Below are 23,987 nucleotides of genomic sequence, written 5' to 3' on the forward strand. Positions count from 1 at the left end.
ATAGTAATGTGTACATTAACAAAATGGGATGTGTATATATGCACATCAAACAAATGAAATTGGAAGACGAGTCCAGAGGGATGTGTGTACCTTTGATAGTACTGTTCATGGTGTCGTTCTAGTTTCATGGTCGGTAAAGTATAACTTCTGACAAAGACGAATGAAGTTGACCGGTCAGTACCAAAGTACTCAAAATCATTACCAATGAAAAAAGTTAAAACACTAGAGAAATGAGAAAAATTAAAACCACAAACCTCGACGTTCTGTGAATCAGTGAGCAACATTGTAAGCCTATCAATACCCAAAACCCACCCACCAGTTGTTGGCAAACCGTAATCAAGAGCCATAGATAACACTGTTTGCCCATCTGCTGATTGTTGATCCTGGATGAATTTTTCACAGTTGATTTTAAGTAGGGTTAATAACTCCAAAATGTTTCATAATGGGTTGGGCGTACCCCTTTTTCTACAAAAAGCTACATAAAGAATATATTGTTTAAATTATAATCAAATATTCTTAAGAAAATGAGTTTGAAATACATTAACAGTACATTTTGGGCGATTTCTGACCCGTTTGAGCCAAACTGGTACGATTACGAATACGCACGGGTCAGGTTGGCTAAGGCTGGCAAGGAAAACCGTTTGACAAAATGAACTTACAAGTAACTAGTGAGTCGTATATTATTAGAAAAACTCCATTAGAAGATTTCAATAGCTAAAAATACACTCTGGTGAACACTGTACCACCTCATCTAGGCGATTCTGATATTAAGTTTGGACTGCACAGACTTACTAAAGTCAAACACAATTAAATATTAAAAAAAAATCAAAAGATTTAACAAATTAAAAATAGCCTCCATCCACTTTCAACCCTTTGCTTTTTGGCTAATATAACAACCCATTCAGGTGTAAATAATGGGTTATGAACTCTTCAATTCAAATTCTTCTACATATCAATATCGGCACATTTTACTAGGACGTGGCGTACCTTTACTTGATTTCCAAATCGAAAGCGATGCAACACAGGGTCATTTTGTTCGGTGTATGAATTTAGGAGCTAAAGGAACAAAAAAAAACATAGGATTAACAGAAAGAAGCGTAAATAAAACATGTACATAATTAGAAATGTCAGAATTGCACAAAACTAGTTGTCGTACCTCAAACTTGTTAATAAACAATTGGAAGCGTTCAGTCAATCCTAGATTGTCTCTCACGAATTTTGCCCGTGGACTCATTATTTTAGGGTGCTCCGTAATGAAAGTAGGATTGACACACATGTCCTCTAGAAAGTGCTTTGAAAGCTGAAGAATATATAATAGCAACATATATCATGATATACATTAATGAGAACCTATGTATTTATAGCGGTTGAGAATCAAATGTCAGTCCCGGGTATTTGAGATATTGGTTATCAGGGCAGGATAGCGGTAATTTAATGTTATGCAATATATATATATATATAATTTATACTTGATAGAAATATCAAAATTCAAGCTTGTTGGACCGATACGATATCCCACCGATATATACTTAATAATATATATACTTTATATAATATATATATATATATTATATAAAGTATATATATTATTAAGTATATATCGGTGGGATATCGTAATATATATATATATGTGGACCGATATTCTGAAGGAGGACAGATACGATATTATATATATATATATATATTTGGACCGATATTCTGAAGGAGGACTGATACGATATCCCACCGATATTAACTATATAACAGATGCTGGAAGACAGAACCATTACTTTCTCCAACAATCGTGTTGTCGTTTGAGGCGGTGAACAATTGATATCAAACTTGTTGCATGCATCAGCAAGATATTGTCTAGCTTCCTCACTCTTAAGGTCTTTGGGTATGCTAAGGTTTGCCACCTTTTCCAACTCTTCAATCATTGAAATCCTTCTGAAAACATTTGGATCAGCTGAGTAAAACAGTTGCAAAATACAAGTGAAAAGGCTGTGAAATAAAACCAAAGATGTACACCAGTAAGCAAATGACCTGAAAGGAGGAGTGAAGTCAATTTCAATTGGGTTATTAGCACACCCAGAGGCATAATATGCAACTTTGTAGCCACCTGTCAGCTCCTTCACCATGCCTGGTTCATTATGTGTTAGTAAACATAGTCGCAAAAACAAGTCAACATGCCTGGTTCAATTCCAACCAATCTACTCCAGGTCACGCGGAACAGGTAAAATACATGAAAATGACAAGCTTATAAGGAAAGAGGTCAAAAGCAGCTTGACATTGTTCCTCAACTTCTTGTTGATTTTAGAAAACTAGACTAATGTTGAAAGTAAGTCTTTTTTCTGTAAAATCATTTCGACGGCTAAGATTTTACAGACAGAAATAGAATACGGCCCTCACCGCTCAACATTTCTTCAGTCAGCTTCATCAAATAGTCGTAATCCGCAAGAACCATATAAAACTCACACATGAACTCAGGACAACGTATCAGACGAATCCCGTCATGCCTAAATAGTTGTCCAATTACATATACACGTTCTTTTCCACCACCAATGAACTGCTTTAGATAAAGTTCAGGAGCAATTTCCATAAAAATTTTCATGCCTAGGTCGTTGTAAGGATTCACAAAAGGATGTACATCAGATCCACCTGGAACCATGGTTAATATGGGAGAATCGACCTTCAATAGAAAATAAAAAGACATGCTTATAATTATATATACAACCACTAATTATAATCAGACAAAAAAAAAAAAAACAACAGCTCAGGGTTTACCTTCAGAAAACCAAGATTGTCGAGGAAGTGTCTGATATAAGATACAACTTTTGTCCGTGTATCGTATATCACTTTGATCTCCGGGGATCTCAGATCCTGAGAACGTGGACAAAAGCATGTTTCCTACCACAATAATGAGTCGATTTAGTCAGGAGGTAAAGAGTTAAAATGGGAAAATGAATATGGAAGGGATTAACGAGTAATTTTGTAACAGTTGGAACAGGGAGTCAAGTTGTATGATAACACAATTGAAGTGTCCAATATGATTACAGACATTATGTGACAATCAACAAATGATAATGCAGTGTCACTCATTGAAGTACCACTTATGTTAGAAAAAGCTAACATTATTTTTAATATATATAATCAAAAGCAGGAAGCACACTAATATTTAGGGAAGAGTATCTGTGTATGTATGTAACTTGTCTTCAGCTACTATTGTAGGAAAGAAACTTTATTTGGGTTCATTGTATGTAAGCAACCCGGTAAAATGAATGAATAATGTAAATTACCGGCTGAAAAATTATGCTTGCCAGTCAAAAGCCAAATGACCCGCCATGTGGTTCATAAACAAATAATGCAATTAATTTTATAAGGAAATGTCATTAAGCAGTTTTATTCATTATAAAATACAGTTTGATTCATATTATTTGACCAAATGAAACCAATTGGCCCTGATATCTATCACAACAGACTTAAGCCCATTTGACACGCTAAAGATGGGACATTTCCTAAAATCGAGGAATTTATTCTTGAAAGGATCGATAAACTGTTCACTAACTGTGGAGTTACATATTGCATGACGCTAGTATTGAATACCTGATCCTTTAAGATATAAGCACCGGGAGACCCACCACTTTCTGGAGTTGATGCATCAAACTCCTGTAGATTGTAAATACAATTTTAGGTCACTAACAAAACACATGGCATACCGCATAAGATAACTTGCTGCCACAAGTTTTACCTCCATAACGGGCAGCATGGGTGGCATCTTATAAAGACAATACGACAAACGCCTGACTAAATGTGGCACCATACACAGCTTTCTTGCGATAATTGCTGACGTAGGAAAACAAAGAAAAAAGTGAGGGAAAAAATGTGGAACTCAAAAAAAATCTGGAAATGGTAAATTTGATCCATTTACATATAAAGTGGGTTAAATTTCATGTCTATCTTGTAAAATTAGTTCTAAAAAATAGCTAAGAAAGCGATCCCACGTGTTGATATAGCCTTAGAATAAAGCATAATAATATAGGTAGAGAACATTTACTCTCAATATATATATATATATATAATTAATGGAAAATATAATAATAAATATAAAAATGTAAAAAAAAATAATAGATTAAAAAAAAAATGAGAAACAAAAATGAACTAAAATTTTGTGAACTAAACTAGTGCCAGACATTTGATGTTTTATCCATCCTACCTAGCTCTTCCAACTAACCCATTCGGGGCAACTGTAAATAAATCTGTATGATATCACCGAGTGTGTATCAATGACATCAACCAAATCACATGGGATATTTAATAATAAAAAAAGTTACAAAGCATGAGTGGAGCAGGTTCACAAAATAAGGTTCGACTCCGAATACAAGCCAACCTGGAAACCCTCTAAAACAAACATAGTCTCCAACTCTCAAATCAGAATGCACCTCAAGAAAGTAATCTTCTGATACAAAAGCAAACCTGAAAAAAGATGTGTACTTCAGTGGAGAATTGTAGTTTCTTCGGAAAATAATAATATGAATATGTAACACATAATTAAATTACCTTGGAAAAGCCTTGACCTGAATCTGTCCACCAAAACCAACCAACTCATACGTTATAACGTCTGATGAATATACTTTGCTCATAAGTCTCCCTGGAAGAATAAACTTATGTAAATCACCATGATAGATAATAATGTCAGATTATGATGATAAAAAAGTAAAGCAAAAGTTGTGCTCACCAGCTAGGCAATGATCACGGAACATATGACAAAAGTTGTTGGGTTCCATGCTTTTATACTTGGCTATAAAGTCAGGAATGGGCATAGTCCCAGTGATAACCAATTTGTTAGTATAAGCAACGCCTCCTGTGTACTTGCGATTTGCAATTGCATTCAACCGTTTGAAGTGATAATACTGCAAGTGGGAACAAGTGTTGTTCATGGTGAAGATTGATCGAAAGGGTAAATAAATTCAAACTTTTATAACCAAAACGAAGAAGTTTACGTACAGTTGGATCCAAGTGTTGATCATCTTCTAAGATCGGGATTTCAAAAGCTTTTTTAGGAGCAGGCTTAGGCCGCATAGCCTATCATAATAATAATAATAATAAAGTACTACTTCTTGTTGTATTCATTACAGTTGTAGTATTATGTATATTTAAAGTCGGCGATTACCTGACTTTCAAGATATTTGATTATTACGTCAGGATATTGCGATTCTTCTCCATCCCTTTCTTGCCTTGCTCGCTCCGCCCTCCTCCTTTCAGCATATGCCCTGAGGCAGATTAACAATAACAACAACATTAATATTAATAATAATAAGATAACAAGATACGGAGTAATAACAACTCACTTTTTAAGCAAGGCCCTCCTATCAGAAATACTCTTCTCAGAGTCCCTAAAATAGATAAATAAAAACAATTTTTCATCAAAAAAAAAAAAAAAATTAAAAAAGGGAAATTACTTAAACAAAAATGTTAAACAAAAAGGCTCACTTTTCAGTACTAGATGAAGGAGAGGGAGAAGACATATCTAACTGGATATCATTCTCTTTACAAATCCTTGGCAATAAAAAAACAATAATAATAATAATAATGATAATAACTTGAATATATATAAGAACCGAAATCTGTAATTTAGGTTTAATAAAAATAATAAAATTGCAGTTACAATTACGATAAATCAATTTATAAAATAAAAAACTCACTTTTTTTTCGGATTCTCCATTGATTCCCCTTTTAAGATACCTAGTAATCACAAAGCAAAAAGTAAATATAAAACTGGAATCAATAATTTAGGTTTAATAATAAAATTATAATTAAAAAAAAACTCACTTTTCTCTTCTTCTTTTAATGAATTGATTGCTTGCTAATGCTCCGCTAGTTAACCGAAATATTTTTTTTGAAAGGGGGTTAACCGATTTTTTAGGGGGGAAATCTGATCAGAATATACATATATAATTTATTTTTCCATTTTTTTGGCGATCAATTTTTTTTACGTATACATTCCTAAAATATAATTTTCTCTTTTTTTTTTTTTATGATGAGAATAAGAGATCTCTTCATCCAATTTTTTTTCTTCAATGATGAAACGCCTCAACTCAATTTAATCCCAAAAGTATGAACATAAAAGAAAAGAAACGCAAATTAGATAAATTATACTTAGAAAAATACGGCCAATTTTCGCCAAAATTCAAAGTTCTCAAATTTGAAAAAATGACAAATTGAACCTTCTTAGAATGTTAATATAAGTCTATTGTATGAGTTTCAGGTCCCGGAAAGATCAAACGATGCCTCGGTAAAAAAAGTGTAAAAATTACAGAGGAGCACGGCTTTTGTGTCCTGCAGAGGCCGTCCACAAGAGCCGTCCTCTGCACAAAGGCCGTCCTCTTCAGGTTTCGTACTTTTGACACATTGAACAACTTTCGACCCCTTTTTCTCAAAACCGAGCTTCCGACAACTGATTAGCAACTTAGTTTTGACATAAATCAACTGACACTACATTTCCAAAAGTCTCCATACTATCCATTTATACAAACCAAGTTTCTACAAGTAAACGGGTCATCTTACCCATTTTGACACAATTTTCGCCCAAAGTGCAACTTTACATCTTTTCTAAAAAGCTTTACACCTGATCTTTTACATAATATAACAAAATATGACCACCAACCCAAAATGTACCAAGAGCCAAAAGGAGAGGGATAACTAAGCCTCTAAACCCAAAAGCTTGTCATTCATCCATGAATGACCTAAATACCTTCAAATCTTGCAAATCTTTACTTCAACCACTTCAAGCTCTAAATCAACACTTTCAAATCAACAATCCTAGTTCCCTCTTCCGGAACTACCTATAAAAAGGGTAAGCAACTAAAATATAAGCAAAGACTTAGAGAATATACTTGCATACATCTATGGATACGAAGGAGGGCAAAGTACAAGGACTTTCACATGTAACCTATGACATCGTCATGTCACATTTACATATTCACCTTGCACACTAACAACACATCTATGGATCCATACAAGCCAATCAATTACCACACATGGACTAACAACTTCAACATGGTGGTCTTTCCACACATGGACAAATAACTTCAACATGGTGGTCTTTCCACACATGGACAATCAAACTTCAACATGGTGGTCTTTCCACTCATGGACAATCAAACTTCAACATGGTGGTCAATTGACCCAACATAAACATAAAGGTATGCAAATATACTCACCTCCTTCGCAACTTCGAACAAACACTCGATAATATGTCAATGCACAAATACAAGTTTTCAACCTATCATCACATCATAATATGCATATAAGCTAATATTCACAATCTTGACTAACTCAACTTAGTCGTTCTAACATTTCACTAGCATTCTTAACCTATAATCACCTCACTTTGTCATTGAGTTGCTTTTCTTTCACAAAATTGTTTATTGGATTCAATCCAACATCAACATCATCACTTTTATCTTCCAATAATTTAACTAGTAAAAATCATCACTTTCTTAAGATCAATATTTTCATCTCAACACATATTCTTAGTTAATTACATTAAGCAACTCAATAACAAACTAGAATGAATAAGAATTTGGGGAAAAACTATACATAAATCACTTTCTAGCAAAATCCCCAATTTTTGGTACTCCAAGAACCCTAATTTCAATAGAAAAGATAAAAACTAGGTTAAAGAAATCAATACCTCTAAAATGGAAGATAAAAGATTAGGATTTCCAAATCACAATTTCTTCCCCTTTTCTTCTTACTAAAATTCAGCCACCACCACACCTCACAAACCCTTATTTTTCAATTTTTTGATGATTAAAGATGATTATTATTATTATTATCCTTGAATTAGAAAGAATTACAATTTGATTTGATAGAAACAAGAAGAAGAAGATTGGAGAGCTTGAAGAAATGATAGTGGAATGGTGAGTATGGAGGGAATGGTGTGGCTGGCAATCTAAGAAGATGCCACGACCCATCTCCAATTTTGGTGTGAAAATACCCACTATCCGCTAAAGTTCCAACTAAATTATCCCCATATTGAAAAATGAAATACTAGGAAATTAATTTAATGTCAAAACTATAAAAAGGGGTTAATTTCTTTTACCTTAAAATCTTGGGGTGTTACAATTCTCCCCCACTTGGAACGGATCACGGCCTCGTGATCCAAGCCATATGCAAAGACGGATAATAAACTAGGACGTCATGCTTGGACTCCCATGTACAATCAGACATCTTGCCATGCTTCCACAAAATTCTATACGTTCTCACTGTCTTATTTTGTACTCTTCTAAGCTCTTCTTCTACTATGGCTATAGGCTCCTCAATATAATTCAACTTATTATCAACTTCGATTTCATTTAAAGGCACATAAGTAGATTCATCGGCGAGACACTTTCTAAGATGGGACACATGAAACGTAGGATGAATTCCCGATAACTCTTCCGGTAACTCCAAGCGGTATGCTACCTTGCCAACTTTCGCCAAAATTTTGAACGGGCCAATAAAACGAGGACTTAGCTTTCCACGTTTTCGAAATCGTAAAACGCCCTTCCATGGGGAAACTTTCAACAAAACACGATCCCCAACATTGAATTCAATTGGCCTTCTCCGTTTATCCGCATAAGACTTTTGTCGATCTTGGGCCGCTTTAAGTCTTTCCTTGATTATATCAATCTTCTCGATGGTTTTCAATACCACTTCCGTGCTACCTATTTCTCTTTGACCTACTTCTCCCCAACATATTGGAGACCGGCACTTCCTTCCATACAACATCTCATATGGTGGCATTTGAATACTCGAATGGTAGCTATTGTTGTACGAGAATTCTACCAAAGGCAAGTGAAGATCCCAAGTGCCTCCAAAGTCAATTATACATGCCCGAAGCATGTCTTCAAGCGTTTGAATGGTTCTCTCACTTTGACCATCCGATTGAGGGTGATAGGCGGTGCTAAGCTTGAGCTTGGTGCCCATATCTTCATGAAATCTCCGCCAAAAGTGAGAAGTAAAACGAGTGTCTCTATCCGACACAATGGAGATGGGAACTCCATGTCTAGCTACAACCTCTTTCACATAAATCTTTGCCAACACTTCGGAGGAGGATGCTTCACGATTGGGTAGAAATAGAGCACTTTTCGTCAATCTATCGACTATTACCCAAATTGTATCAAATTGGTTTCTAGGCGTTTTGGGCAATTTGGTAACAAAATCCATGGTTATCTCTTCCCATTTCCATTTGGGTATCTCCAAGGGTTGCAACGTGCCATAAGGCTTTTGATGTTCTGCTTTCACTTGAGCACAAGTCAAACATTTTTCAACATACTTCACCACATCACGCTTCATTCCGGGCCACCAATATTCTACTTTTAAATCGTGGTACATCTTTGTAGCACCGGGGTGGATGGAGTACTTGGATTTGTGAGCCTCATCGAGAAGAACTAGCTTCAACTCACAGGAGAATGGGATCCAAATCCTCCCAAAACGTAGAGTAAGGCCACGAGAATCCTTAGTAAAATATTGAAGTTGACCTTGAATTCTTTCTCTTTTAGGATCCCGTTGCAAGGCCTTTTCTTGAGCTTCTTTAATTTGATCAAGGAAGTCGTTAGTGATCAAAACCCAAAGAGGAGAAACAACTAAGGCATGATGAGAACTCTTCCGACTCAAGGCGTCCGCCACGACATTAGCCTTTCCGGGATGGTACAAGATCTCACAATCATAATCTTTCAAAAGATCTAACCATCTTCTTTGGCGATTATTGAGATCTCGTTGTTCAAAGAAATATTTGAGGCTTTTATGATTGGAATATATGGTAAACTTGACTCCATAGAGATAATGACGCCAAATTTTTAAAGCAAAGACCACCGCCGCTAACTCCAAATCATGAGTAGGATACCGTTTCTCATGCTCTTTCAATTGCCTTGAAGCATAGGCAATGACTTTCCCCCGTTGCATAAGAACACACCCAAGGCCATTAGATGATGCATCACAATACACCGCCATATCTTCAAGACCATCGGGTAAAACAAGAACTGGTGCTTGACTCAATCTTTCTCGAAGTTGTTGAAAGGCCATCTCTTGTTCATTCTTCCATTCAAACTTGATGTTCTTTCGGGTTAACTTGGTCAATGGGGAAGCTATTTTAGAAAAGTCTTGAATGAAACGACGGTAATAGCCCGCTAGACCAAGAAAACTTCTAATTTCCGACGGATTCTTTGGTTGCTCCCACTTCATCACCGCATTAATCTTAGCCGGATCCACCATAATCCCTTCACTATTAATAACGTGACCAAGAAATTGCACCTCTCTTAACCAAAACTCACATTTGGAGAATTTGGCATAGAGTTTCTCCTTACGTAAAGTTTCCAACACTTCCCTTAGATGAACTTCATGATCGGAGGAACTTTTGGAATAAATGAGAATATCATCAATGAAAACAATCACGGACTTATCGAGCATAGGACGACAAACACGGTTCATGAGGTCCATGAAAGCCGCGGGAGCATTTGTGAGTCCAAAAGGCATGACAACAAACTCAAAATGACCATAACGAGTCCGAAAGGCGGTCTTAGGAATGTCTTCTTCACGTACTTTGAGTTGGTGGTAACCCGAACGAAGATCAATTTTAGAAAAATATGAAGCTCCTTGAAGTTGATCGAATAAATCGTCGATTCTAGGCAAAGGATACTTGTTCTTTACGGTGACTTTGTTGAGTTCACGATAATCGATACACATCCGCATGCTACCATCCTTCTTTTTGACAAAAAGTACCGGTGCACCCCAAGGAGAGTTACTAGGTCGAATGAAACCCTTATCAAGTAACTCTTGGAGTTGCTTCATCAATTCTTGCATTTCCGTTGGAGCCAAACGGTAAGGAGCTTTAGCAATGGGGTTAGCCCCCGGAATGAGATCAATGGAGAATTCAACTTGCCGTTCAGGAGGAATGCCCGACAAGTCTTCAGGAAAAACGTCAGCATATTCATTTACAATAGGAATGTCTTTAAAGGATAGAGGTTCTTTCTCAACATCGACGATGTGAGCAAGATAGGCATGACATCCATGAGACATATAGCGTTTGGCACGAGCAAAAGTGCATATGGCAATGGAACGTTCCTTTCTATCACCAAAAACTACCAAGTCTTCACCTTTAGAATTCTTCAAATATATCGCCTTTTCATCACACGCAATTTTGGCGTTACAAGAGCTCAACCAATCCATGCCCAAAATTACATCAAATTCTTCCATCGGAAAAGGAATTAAATTGGCTTGAAAGAGCTCCGAAGAAATCTTGATCTCACACCCTTTATAAACATCCTTCACTAATTCCATCCTACCATTTCCAACCTCAACTTGCAAGGCATTTTCTAGACACGACTTAGGCACGGGAATAACATGAATTACCCTAGTGGCAACAAATGATCTATTTGCCCCCGAATCAAAGAGAATACGCATAGGCACATTATATACAAGAAATGTACCTGTGACAACGTCATCCGTATTTCTTGCTTGTTCCACCGTGAGTTGAAAAGATCTTCCACGTGGATTTCTGTGAGTTGAAAATATGTATATTTTCTAAGATTTTGATAGTGATTTGTTTTTCACATGACCACCAATTGTTTGATACAATGTCTCAACCAATTATTTGTTGTTTTTGCTGGTCATCATGAAGAGTTGATATGGTTCGTTTGGTAATTTAGCCTAGATTTGCAAATAATTTACTGTATTTAAATGATACAAAACAGATAGTTTTATTATTTAAATTTTATTCATTTTTTCCGTATCGTATTAAATTAGTTGTGAGTCCTTACATAACCAGATTCTTCTTCTCACTTGCAATGAGATGCATATACCATACGTGTATACTGGATTTTATTCTTAAGTTCTCTGATCCTGCTTGCTTTTATACTGCAATCTTTATTTAGTTAGATTTTATACATGACATGGTTATCTCTTCCATGAGACATATAGCGTTTGGCACGAGCAAAAGTGCATATGGCAATGGAACGTTCCTTTCTATCACCAAAAACTACCAAGTCTTCACCTTTAGAATTCTTCAAATATATCGCCTTTTCATCACACGCAATTTTGGCGTTACAAGAGCTCAACCAATCCATGCCCAAAATTACATCAAATTCTTCCATCGGAAAAGGAATTAAATTGGCTTGAAAGAGCTCCGAAGAAATCTTGATCTCACACCCTTTATAAACATCCTTCACTAATTCCATCCTACCATTTCCAACCTCAACTTGCAAGGCATTTTCTAGACACGACTTAGGCACGGGAATAACATGAATTACCCTAGTGGCAACAAATGATCTATTTGCCCCCGAATCAAAGAGAATACGCATAGGCACATTATATACAAGAAATGTACCTGTGACAACGTCATCCGTATTTCTTGCTTGTTCCACCGTGAGTTGAAAAGATCTTCCACGTGGATTTCTGTGAGTTGAAAATATGTATATTTTCTAAGATTTTGATAGTGATTTGTTTTTCACATGACCACCAATTGTTTGATACAATGTCTCAACCAATTATTTGTTGTTTTTGCTGGTCATCATGAAGAGTTGATATGGTTCGTTTGGTAATTTAGCCTAGATTTGCAAATAATTTACTGTATTTAAATGATACAAAACAGATAGTTTTATTATTTAAATTTTATTCATTTTTTCCGTATCGTATTAAATTAGTTGTGAGTCCTTACATAACCAGATTCTTCTTCTCACTTGCAATGAGATGCATATACCATACGTGTATACTGGATTTTATTCTTAAGTTCTCTGATCCTGCTTGCTTTTATACTGCAATCTTTATTTAGTTAGATTTTATACATGACATGGTTATCTCTTCCCATTTCCATTTGGGTATCTCCAAGGGTTGCAACGTGCCATAAGGCTTTTGATGTTCTGCTTTCACTTGAGCACAAGTCAAACATTTTTCAACATACTTCACCACATCACGCTTCATTCCGGGCCACCAATATTCTACTTTTAAATCGTGGTACATCTTTGTAGCACCGGGGTGGATGGAGTACTTGGATTTGTGAGCCTCATCGAGAAGAACTAGCTTCAACTCACAGGAGAATGGGATCCAAATCCTCCCAAAACGTAGAGTAAGGCCACGAGAATCCTTAGTAAAATATTGAAGTTGACCTTGAATTCTTTCTCTTTTAGGATCCCGTTGCAAGGCCTTTTCTTGAGCTTCTTTAATTTGATCAAGGAAGTCGTTAGTGATCAAAACCCAAAGAGGAGAAACAACTAAGGCATGATGAGAACTCTTCCGACTCAAGGCGTCCGCCACGACATTAGCCTTTCCGGGATGGTACAAGATCTCACAATCATAATCTTTCAAAAGATCTAACCATCTTCTTTGGCGATTATTGAGATCTCGTTGTTCAAAGAAATATTTGAGGCTTTTATGATTGGAATATATGGTAAACTTGACTCCATAGAGATAATGACGCCAAATTTTTAAAGCAAAGACCACCGCCGCTAACTCCAAATCATGAGTAGGATACCGTTTCTCATGCTCTTTCAATTGCCTTGAAGCATAGGCAATGACTTTCCCCCGTTGCATAAGAACACACCCAAGGCCATTAGATGATGCATCACAATACACCGCCATATCTTCAAGACCATCGGGTAAAACAAGAACTGGTGCTTGACTCAATCTTTCTCGAAGTTGTTGAAAGGCCATCTCTTGTTCATTCTTCCATTCAAACTTGATGTTCTTTCGGGTTAACTTGGTCAATGGGGAAGCTATTTTAGAAAAGTCTTGAATGAAACGACGGTAATAGCCCGCTAGACCAAGAAAACTTCTAATTTCCGACGGATTCTTTGGTTGCTCCCACTTCATCACCGCATTAATCTTAGCCGGATCCACCATAATCCCTTCACTATTAATAACGTGACCAAGAAATTGCACCTCTCTTAACCAAAACTCACATTTGGAGAATTTGGCATAGAGTTTCTCCTTACGTAAAGTTTCCAACACTTCCCTTAGATGAACTTCATGATCGGAGGAACTTTTGGAATAAATGAGAATATCATCAATGAAAACGATCACGGACTTATCGAGCATAGGACGACAAACACGGTTCATGAGGTCCATGAAAGCCGCGGGAGCATTTGTGAGTCCAAAAGGCATGACAACAAACTCAAAATGACCATAACGAGTCCGAAAGGCGGTCTTAGGAATGTCTTCTTCACGTACTTTGAGTTGGTGGTAACCCGAACGAAGATCAATTTTAGAAAAATATGAAGCTCCTTGAAGTTGATCGAATAAATCGTCGATTCTAGGCAAAGGATACTTGTTCTTTACGGTGACTTTGTTGAGTTCACGATAATCGATACACATCCGCATGCTACCATCCTTCTTTTTGACAAAAAGTACCGGTGCACCCCAAGGAGAGTTACTAGGTCGAATGAAACCCTTATCAAGTAACTCTTGGAGTTGCTTCATCAATTCTTGCATTTCCGTTGGAGCCAAACGGTAAGGAGCTTTAGCAATGGGGTTAGCCCCCGGAATGAGATCAATGGAGAATTCAACTTGCCGTTCAGGAGGAATGCCCGACAAGTCTTCAGGAAAAACGTCAGCATATTCATTTACAATAGGAATGTCTTTAAAGGATAGAGGTTCTTTCTCAACATCGACGATGTGAGCAAGATAGGCATGACATCCATGAGACATATAGCGTTTGGCACGAGCAAAAGTGCATATGGCAATGGAACGTTCCTTTCTATCACCAAAAACTACCAAGTCTTCACCTTTAGAATTCTTCAAATATATCGCCTTTTCATCACACGCAATTTTGGCGTTACAAGAGCTCAACCAATCCATGCCCAAAATTACATCAAATTCTTCCATCGGAAAAGGAATTAAATTGGCTTGAAAGAGCTCCGAAGAAATCTTGATCTCACACCCTTTATAAACATCCTTCACTAATTCCATCCTACCATTTCCAACCTCAACTTGCAAGGCATTTTCTAGACACGACTTAGGCACGGGAATAACATGAATTACCCTAGTGGCAACAAATGATCTATTTGCCCCCGAATCAAAGAGAATACGCATAGGCACATTATATACAAGAAATGTACCTGTGACAACGTCATCCGTATTTCTTGCTTGTTCCACCGTGAGTTGAAAAGATCTTCCACGTGGATTTCTGTGAGTTGAAAATATGTATATTTTCTAAGATTTTGATAGTGATTTGTTTTTCACATGACCACCAATTGTTTGATACAATGTCTCAACCAATTATTTGTTGTTTTTGTTGGTCATCATGAAGAGTTGATATGGTTCGTTTGGTAATTTAGCCTAGATTTGCAAATAATTTACTGTATTTAAATGATACAAAACAGATAGTTTTATTATTTAAATTTTATTCATTTTTTCCGTATCGTATTAAATTAGTTGTGAGTCCTTACATAACCAGATTCTTCTTCTCACTTGCAATGAGATGCATATACCATACGTGTATACTGGATTTTATTCTTAAGTTCTCTGATCCTGCTTGCTTTTATACTGCAATCTTTATTTAGTTAGATTTTATACATGACATGGGTATATATTTTAAAGGGGCAGGCATTCTGATGTACATTCAATACTTATGTCATGAATATCATAATATTATTTACTTAAGAGTTTTTGCAGAAGTGATTATGGTTTTGATTTTGTGGTAATTTGGGTTAAAAGTAGTTATATGTGTATAACAAGGTTATAAATTGCTCTAAAGTTTTGCTTTATAGAGTCATATATGAGATTACCACATGTCCTTATCTACTGTGGCATCATATGGCTCATAAGGAGTGAGTCGATAGGTATCCAATTCTGTTACTGGGGCTAGGGTTCCCCACATTTACCCTAATCAACTAACTTTGATAATTATTATGCAATCATTTTGGATAGAGATCACAAGTTTCTAACCAAATCTATTGAAGAAGCCCATAAAGGTTTAATGAGGTAATGGAGGCACAATCGAGGCATTTGTAGTTAGATGATGCAGTTGTAGTAAGTTGCCATAACATGGTACTAAAGCACACAGACCCAACAGCGAAAGTCACTATCATACGAGAGGTTAGTCTTTTGTTTGTTAGTTATTATAAATTGATCTCTTGAGATTGTAGCTTCATCTTTTACGAGCCTGGCAAAATTATTCATAACCGTTACTGTTCATTTATGCTTTACATTTTATTTATAGTTAAAAAAATAAATAAGTAGACCTATTCCTCATGTGTCTCTCCTCTATGCAAATATTGATTGCAAATATTTATATGTTAAAAAGGTCATCATTTGCTAAAGCATCCGGCAGGTCCCATGATCAAGAAAAAAATAACTGTTTTTTTAGTCCTTCAAGTTCTCTTTTTTGTTCTTCCTAGATCAATGTATTGTTTATTATTTTGATGAATAAAGCACAATAAACAAGATCCAAATGTAATGGGCTCATTGATCCCGTGGTTGGCCGACATGCTGAAGTTGAAAGATTGTTCAGATACTTTGTAGAAGAACTAAGAATAATCCAATTCTCCTCGATCAAGCTGGGGTTGGAAAAACAGCTATTGCAGAAGGGTTGGTGATTCGTATTTCAGATGTACCCATGTGTTCTCTTGGTGGGTACTCCTTTTAGATCTTTTAATATACATTAGTGAAAAAATGGGCAGGTTGAGTAATGAGTCAAAACGGTTTATGTTGGGTGTGTTGAATCATGTCAAGACAGGTTGGTTTGGCCCAATATACTTTTATATGTCAAATATATGATACAGAAGTTCTATTAATCAACTATTTATATATTTCTGAATACACTGATCTAAGGAGGTTTAATATTCTAAAAGTACTACGTGGTCAACTTTTCGTCTATATGCCAAGGTAGACGATCTATTTTTAATTACGTAATTTTTTCATGTATCGGTTTTTATTTATATCTATATGCCTCTTTCAAAATGTGATATTTTTGTGGTTAGTTTTAAGTTATTGTGTGCATTGTGAATTTTAAAAACTTTTAGAATAGGTACATGATAGTTTTTGTAAGAATTCTCAAAAAAATGTGATATGTTTTTTGATGGTTAAAAAATATGTAAAAATTTTGTAAGAACATTAAGTTTTGATTAAAGGTGCAATCTTGATTAAATATTTATTATTTTTGATGGAGTACTTCTATTTAAAAGCATTATCTTGAATTTAAGAATGTATACAAAAAAAAGCAGAAAAAGATTTCCCGAATCTAGGCAATGTGTGATTTGTGTGTGTGTGTGTGTGTTTTATTCTGAGAATTGGAATGTTGGTTTGCATTTGTAAATGTTGAATTGATTACCAAGTTGATTCATATAGGAATGTGTATGTCTATTGATTAGATATTTAGATCTTAGGGATACAAATTTAGATATTGTAAGACTAGCATATAAGTTTTAGTAGTTTACTTGAAATGAGTAAAGAGTAAAGGTCCAGATAAAAGAGAATGGACTTTTAGGAAAAGATCAGCTAGGCATTCAGTGTTGAGCAACACCGTTGTTGAAATGCTCTTTCTGAGTATGGGCGGCAATGGGATGGGGCAAGGAGTATATAGCTTATTGTTAATATTAAAGTACACCTTGGGCAACTTTATTCCGTTGAACATCTTCCACACAATCTTTGGTATTTTTTATACAACTTATCAGTGGTGAAATATTTGGGCATTTAGACATTTACACTTTCATGTGCTCTTGAAATTTGTAGGGCACATGATTTTAGCAAGCCTAGATTCAGCCCTATAACTGTCATCATATGTGATCAGGTGCTTTGCCATTTCAGAATAAGTTTTTGGTCTGTGGTATACACTGATTCCGAGTTCCTTTGGATTTTAATGATTGTTTTTTACCCATATATTTAGTGTGAAAACGAGTACCATGTTGACTGTATGAAGTCGCTTTTGCTGAGAAGCTAATTCCTGGATACACCACAATCGAGCATGTTAGACACAAATCGTCATGTGTTGGCACCATTTGCATTTTATATTAAATTAATTAGCTTTTTTGGCTTAATCTGTAGGTTAAGGAGTCAATGCTGGAGTGATGTCAAGAACTGGAGCAAGAGTTAAAGATCAAGCAACAGACAATGCGTTCTTGGTCAGCTTTAAAAGGTACATGCTTTTCTAGCAAGATGTCAAAGGGGTTCACTGGATTGAAAATACAGCTAATGAAAAAGATCTAGAATTTGATGCCAAGCTTTACACACGCATGGTCTCCTTTAGTTTTCTGTTTTGGACTGATTCAACATGCCTTTGTGCCATCAAGAAGAGTGGCCAATAGAATTATGAACAGGAATCACACAAACATATGAAGGAGGCGTCATTGTGGACCGCGGAGAAGTTTGTAAGGGCTCTTAGATGTGCAGCCGATCATGTATTTGGAAGTAATCCAGCTGTTATGGGTAAAATTGGAGACGATGATTTTGTACAAGCATTGTTAGAGTTGAGTGCATAATCGCGGTCTCACGGATGAAAATGAGTAAAAGAGGCAGTTTAAAAATGTCAAATATCTCGCCGGTGTGTTGTATGGTCTAAAGACGTTAGAAATCAATATGGATGTTCTTAAAGAGATAGGGAAACATCATAAACGTTGAAAGAATTGTGCTCTTCGAGTTTTTACTACAGCGTACAATTCTGGAATCAAATATGATAGTTGTGGAATCATAAATCACAATTTTTGAATCATTATTTCTTTATGACAATTTTGGAATCATATATGAACACTGCCTAATTAGCATTTGTTTTATATGACAATTTTAAAATCATATATGAACACTACCTATTTACGGAGTACTGGAGTAGTATTTACATTAACTTTTAAACTTTGGATAAAGCCATTTCGGGTCAATTGGCGGTTAAATTTTTTTTAATTTTTTTTTTTGACCTGTTACTCAAACTTCCCATTTTGTCATCTTTAATATACTAACCGAGGTGTTTTAGTTAACATAGGATTGTGATGTAATATAAATCAAGTTACACTAAAGACCCTTGGGAGACACGTATTAAATCTGTTTGTCATAAGTTGCAAAATCAACTCAAATTGGATGGTTAAACTTTTCCAAGTTTTATTGACCAGCAAACATTAATCTTCTTATAATCCCAAAGTATAAAAATTTGTTTATAAGAAAGGTTGTAAGCAGTTCTATATATCATGGGCTACTACAAAGAATTGAGCATGGTGACCTGTTTAAAATTATTATTGTGAACTTTACCCATCATAATCTACTATTTTCACACCTTATTGGTGTAGACAAAGTTCTTTTTTACTTCAATTCATTCTCACTTCTTGATCGTAGAACAAGAACAAGTGTCTTACAAGCTAGAAGGTGTTTATATTTATTGGTGAATATGTATGTATACATATATAGTGTATAAATTTATATAGTGTAAAAAATATGGTAATTGGATAGGAGCTTCCTAATCGGTATCATTTGGTACATACTAATCTCTTATAGTGTCCAAGTAAATTTCAACCATTTAATAATTATCCCATGTTTTTTCTTTTGTGCATCCATCTTGGATGCATATTCATCAAAATGGATGTACAAAACAAAAAACGTGATTTTTTTTATTTTAACGCATCAATGTGTTGTTAAACACTTAAATAATGATAATTATTTATACAATATGTTAGTTTTATGAACTTTTAATGCATTAGAATAATGTTTTTAAGTGTTTTCATCTTAAAATAGTTGTATTTTTATTTTATTAAATGACCAAACAATAAAAATACAATTATACAATCTATGTAAATAATATTCAACGTTACATTCTTGAACTATAGTTAAAAAACTTAATTAAGGTTAAAAGCGCATCGCGCGGGTCTAAGCACTAGTACATACATTTAAATCCCGTACGTGAACTTGCGAGCCACCTCATATGTTCTTTTATTTTACTAGCACGTACCTGCGCTATGCGGCGGTATTTGTGGCGGCGACGATGTTAGTGGGTGACTACTGTTCGTGGTAGAGGCGGTGTCGAGTGGTATAAATAATTGATGTAAAAGTCTTTAATGTATATAGTTAATTGAGAGATTTTAAAAGATTAAAGACTAATAGTGTAATATATATTTAAGGGTATTTTAGACCTTTCCCCATGTAACTTTCAACATGGGGGCTATTCTTTTTATAATATAATATAGAAGTGGTATAAATAAATGATATAAAAGTCTTTAATGTATAGAGTTAATTGAGAGATTTTAAAAGTTTAAGGACTAATAGTGTAATATATATTTAAGGGTATTTTAGACATTTCCCCCATGTAACTTTCAACATGGGGCTATTCTTTTTATAATATAGTATAGAAGAGTTAATTGAGAGATTTTAAAATATTAAGGATTAATAATGTAATATATATTTAAGGGTATTTTAGACATTTCCCATGTAACTTTCAACATGGGGCTATTTTTTGTATAATATGGTATAGATTATTCTCATGGGCCCATCTTCATTTGAGCAATCTTTTTCCTTACTTTTTAAATTGCTTTCCTGCATTATTAGTCCATGTCGTTTATTATCTTACGACAACCGTCCTCTTTTTTAACGGCCGCTAACTTTTGTTTGAGTTTTTAATAGGTTTTCTAGCATTATTAGTCGTTGTTGCTTTTATTTTATTATTTTGATGGAGCCCATATTCATTTGAGCAATCTTTTTCCTTACTTTTTAAATTGCTTTCTTGCATTATTAGTCCATGCCGTTTATTATCTTACGACAATCGTCCTCTTTTTTAACGGCTGCTAATTTTTGTTTGAGTTTTTAATGGGTTTTCCACCATTATTAGTCGTTGTTGCTTAATATCTTGCAATAATAGTCCTCCTTTTTTTACATCCGTTAACTTTTGTTTGAGTTTTTAACAGGTAACAATAACGGATGGAAATCAAGTCCTTTTTTCTAACTGAGAGCCAAGTCATTTTCTCAAATGGTTGTTAACTATCGCTAGATGCTATTATAATGTAAAACGCGAGTTACAAAAGTTAATGCAAATCATGTCCATATTTCTCAAATGAGTTTGTTTTTTTGTTTTTTGTTTTTACTTTTGCTTTATACTTTTAACTAAAGTTGTCGTTATTTAAGTTGTTTTTAGCTTTTTACAATATATTGTATAAAGTTAATATGCTATCTGCGTTTATCTGTCTTTCTATTTTGTGCAATTTCTACAATGATTTATATGATATTTTCCATTTCTTTTAATATTTCATATATAATAGTATACTTTTAGTGTGTTTTCATTCTTTTTTTTCGTTTTGCCACATTTTTTTTCTAGTTATACATATATAGTTAGCTACATGATTAACAGTTGTTTTTTTAATTCCTTCAATTATTAAGAGAATTGATCATGTAAATGATTACTATATTTTACGTTTGTACACGATCATACATTTTCGGACAGACGTTCAAACAAAAAAACAAACGAGTGTAACATCCGTGTGTATGAGGTTTTCGAAAACAACGTTATGTCACCCGGGGCGAAGCCCGGGTAACGTAACTAGTGGGAATGAAATATCGTTTGGTAAGTCAGCGAATTAAGGAAGGCGGATAAATTAATTTCCCAGGAAAACCATTTACATATGATTGTATTTCTTCATATTTGGCATGGAAATGAATTTCTCTCTTTTGCAAAAGGGAAAAAAAATCCTACACATAGAAAACATTTCCCCTTTTATATTCCTCCAAAGCAAAGATATATAAGTCAAAACACGTGAGTGGCATATTCCAAAAAACCTTTTAACTAAAGTTTTCAATCCTTATCCCTCTTTTTTTTTCTTTAATAATAACAGGGATATCAATCTCTCCAAGCAAGCCTACCGTGTGTTTCAAATGCTTCAACGAAGGACATATGAAGAGTGCTTGCCCTTTGTTGACTGAAGAAGAAAGGCAAGTCGAAGCAAGAAAGGCTAATGAAAGAAAGTTGGCGAAACAAGTAGGGAATCCGAGGGGAAGATTGTTCCAAATCTCGGTAGCTCAAGCTAAAGAATCCACCGATGTCATTTCAGGTACCTTTCTAGTTCATGACACACCCGCTAAGATTTTATTTGATTCCGGAGCAAATCGTTCCTTTGCTGCTACTCGATTCACTAAATGCATCCCTTTACAATTGTCTTTTCTTGAACCCCCTTTGTTGGTGGAGGTAGCGGGTGATCAAACCTACATGATTAAAAATGTGTATCTAGGTTGTATTTTAACCATCAATTTCGAAATTTTCAAAGCTAATCTTATTCTGATGGGTTTGGGAGAATTTGATGTGATTCTGGGTATGGATTAGCTTGGCCAACATAAGGCAAATATTTGTTGTACCAATAAAAGTGTTCACCTCAAAGCTCCTAACGGTAGGGATATGGTCATCTACGGTGAAAGAAATCAAGGCTCATTGCCCTTGTGCACCTTTGCTCGAGCCCGTCGACTTATCTCTCGACGGTGCAAATCTTTTCTAGCTCATGTGGTTGATTCCAATAAGGAATCTAAATCGATGTCCGAAATTCCTATTGTGAACGAGTTTGTAGATGTTTTCCTCGATGATTTACCGGGACTCCCTCCCGAAAGGCAAATTGATTTCAAAATAGACCTCATTCCGGGTGCTATACCTATTGCCAAGGCTCCTTATCGTCTCGCTCCAACCGAAATGCGGGAGATGATTGATCAACTTCAAGAACTACTTGATAAGGGTTTTATTCGCCCAAGTAGTTCACCTTGGGGTGCTCCCGTCTTGTTTGTTAAGAAGAAGGATGGTAGTTTACGTATGTGCATTGACTATCGTGAACTCAATAAGGTTACTATCAAAAACAAGTACCCTTTGCCGCGTATTGATGATCTTTTTGATCCACTTCAAGGAGCTTCTTATTTCTCAAAGATTGATCTTCGATCGGGGTACCATCAACTTAAAATTTGTGAAGAAGACATCCCAAAAACCGCATTTAGGACTCGTTATGGCCATTATGAATTCATGGTCATGCCTTTTGGGTTGACAAATGCTTCAGCGGCCTTCATGGATCTTATGAATCGTGTATGTCGTCCTTTCCTTGATAAATCCGTTATCGTTTTCATTGACAACATTTTGATCTATTCGAAGTGTCCTTCTGAACATGAGAAACATCTTCGTGAAGTTCTTGAAACCCTTCGTTAAGAGAAGTTATATGCCAAATTCTCGAAGTGTGAATTTTGGTTGCTAGAAGTTCAATTTCTTGATCATGTTGTCAATCAAGAAGGAATTAAAGTGGACCCGGCGAAAATAAGTGCAATCATGAGGTGGGAATCTCCCAAGTCCCCGACGGAAATTCGTAGTTTTCTTGGTTTGGCGGGTTATTACCGTTGATTCATTCAAGATTTTTCTAAGTTAGCTTCACCTCTTACAAAATTGACTTGGAAGAACGAGAAGTTTAATTGGAAAAGTGAACAAGAAGGTGCATTTCAAACACTAAAAGAAAAGTTGAGTCAAGCACCTATTCTTACCTTGCCGGATGGAGTTGAAAATTTCTCAGTGTATTGTGATGCCTCGTTCAATGGTCTTGGGTGTGTCCTCATGCAAAAGAGGCGAGTTATCGCTTATGCATCAAAACAATTAAAATCTCATGAGAAGTCTTATCCCGTCCACGATTTAGAGCTTGCGGCGGTCGTTTTTGCATTGAAGATTTGGCGTCATTACTTGTATGGCGTTAAATTCTCCATTTATTCGGATCATCAAAGTCTTAAGTATTTCTTTGAACAACGTGATCTTAATAATCTTCAATGGAGGTGGTTAGCCTTATTGAAGGATTACGATTGTGAAATTTTGTATCACCCCGGGAAGGCCAACGTGGTAGTCGACGCCTTGAGTAGAAAAAGCTGTCATTTTTCAATTCATGTTTCACCTCTTTGGGTAATGCTTACAAACGATTTCTTTGAACGAATAAGGGGAGTTCAAGAAGAAGCCTTGAAACGCGACCCCAAACAAGAGTGAATTAAAGGGCAATTGCAACATCTCTCTAAGGACTCTCGTGGTCTCATGGTTCGTTATGGGAGAATTTGGATTCCATTCT

The 23,987-nt window shown here is 35.5% G+C and overlaps 2 protein-coding genes and 1 long non-coding RNA gene across 3 annotated transcripts; all 3 read right to left on the reverse strand.

The window, feature by feature from the left end:
* Positions 1-418: 418 nt before the first annotated feature.
* Positions 419-2,582, reverse strand: LOC122587513 (lysine--tRNA ligase-like). Its single transcript, XM_043759698.1, has 6 exons — positions 2,389-2,582; positions 2,023-2,119; positions 1,770-1,926; positions 1,157-1,300; positions 988-1,056; positions 419-475 (listed from the first exon to the last, which is right to left on the reverse strand). The coding sequence occupies exons 1-6, from the start codon at positions 2,576-2,578 to the stop codon at positions 419-421; spliced, it is 714 nt and encodes a 237-aa protein (XP_043615633.1). The 5' UTR covers positions 2,579-2,582.
* Positions 2,583-3,350: 768 nt separating this feature from the next.
* LOC122587514 lies at positions 3,351-4,799 on the reverse strand. The gene is made up of 5 exons (XM_043759699.1): positions 4,715-4,799; positions 4,537-4,627; positions 4,367-4,452; positions 3,728-3,822; positions 3,351-3,645 (listed from the first exon to the last, which is right to left on the reverse strand). The coding sequence occupies exons 1-5, from the start codon at positions 4,797-4,799 to the stop codon at positions 3,448-3,450; spliced, it is 555 nt and encodes a 184-aa protein (XP_043615634.1). The 3' UTR covers positions 3,351-3,447.
* A 35-nt stretch (positions 4,800-4,834) lies between these two features.
* LOC122586597 lies at positions 4,835-5,236 on the reverse strand. The gene is made up of 3 exons (XR_006322044.1): positions 5,150-5,236; positions 4,984-5,061; positions 4,835-4,889 (listed from the first exon to the last, which is right to left on the reverse strand). It is a non-coding gene; the product is annotated as an uncharacterized LOC122586597 (long non-coding RNA).
* Positions 5,237-23,987: the final 18,751 nt, after the last annotated feature.

This window comes from Erigeron canadensis, chromosome 2 (genome assembly GCF_010389155.1).
Source record: "Erigeron canadensis isolate Cc75 chromosome 2, C_canadensis_v1, whole genome shotgun sequence".
NCBI lineage: Eukaryota > Viridiplantae > Streptophyta > Magnoliopsida > Asterales > Asteraceae > Erigeron > Erigeron canadensis.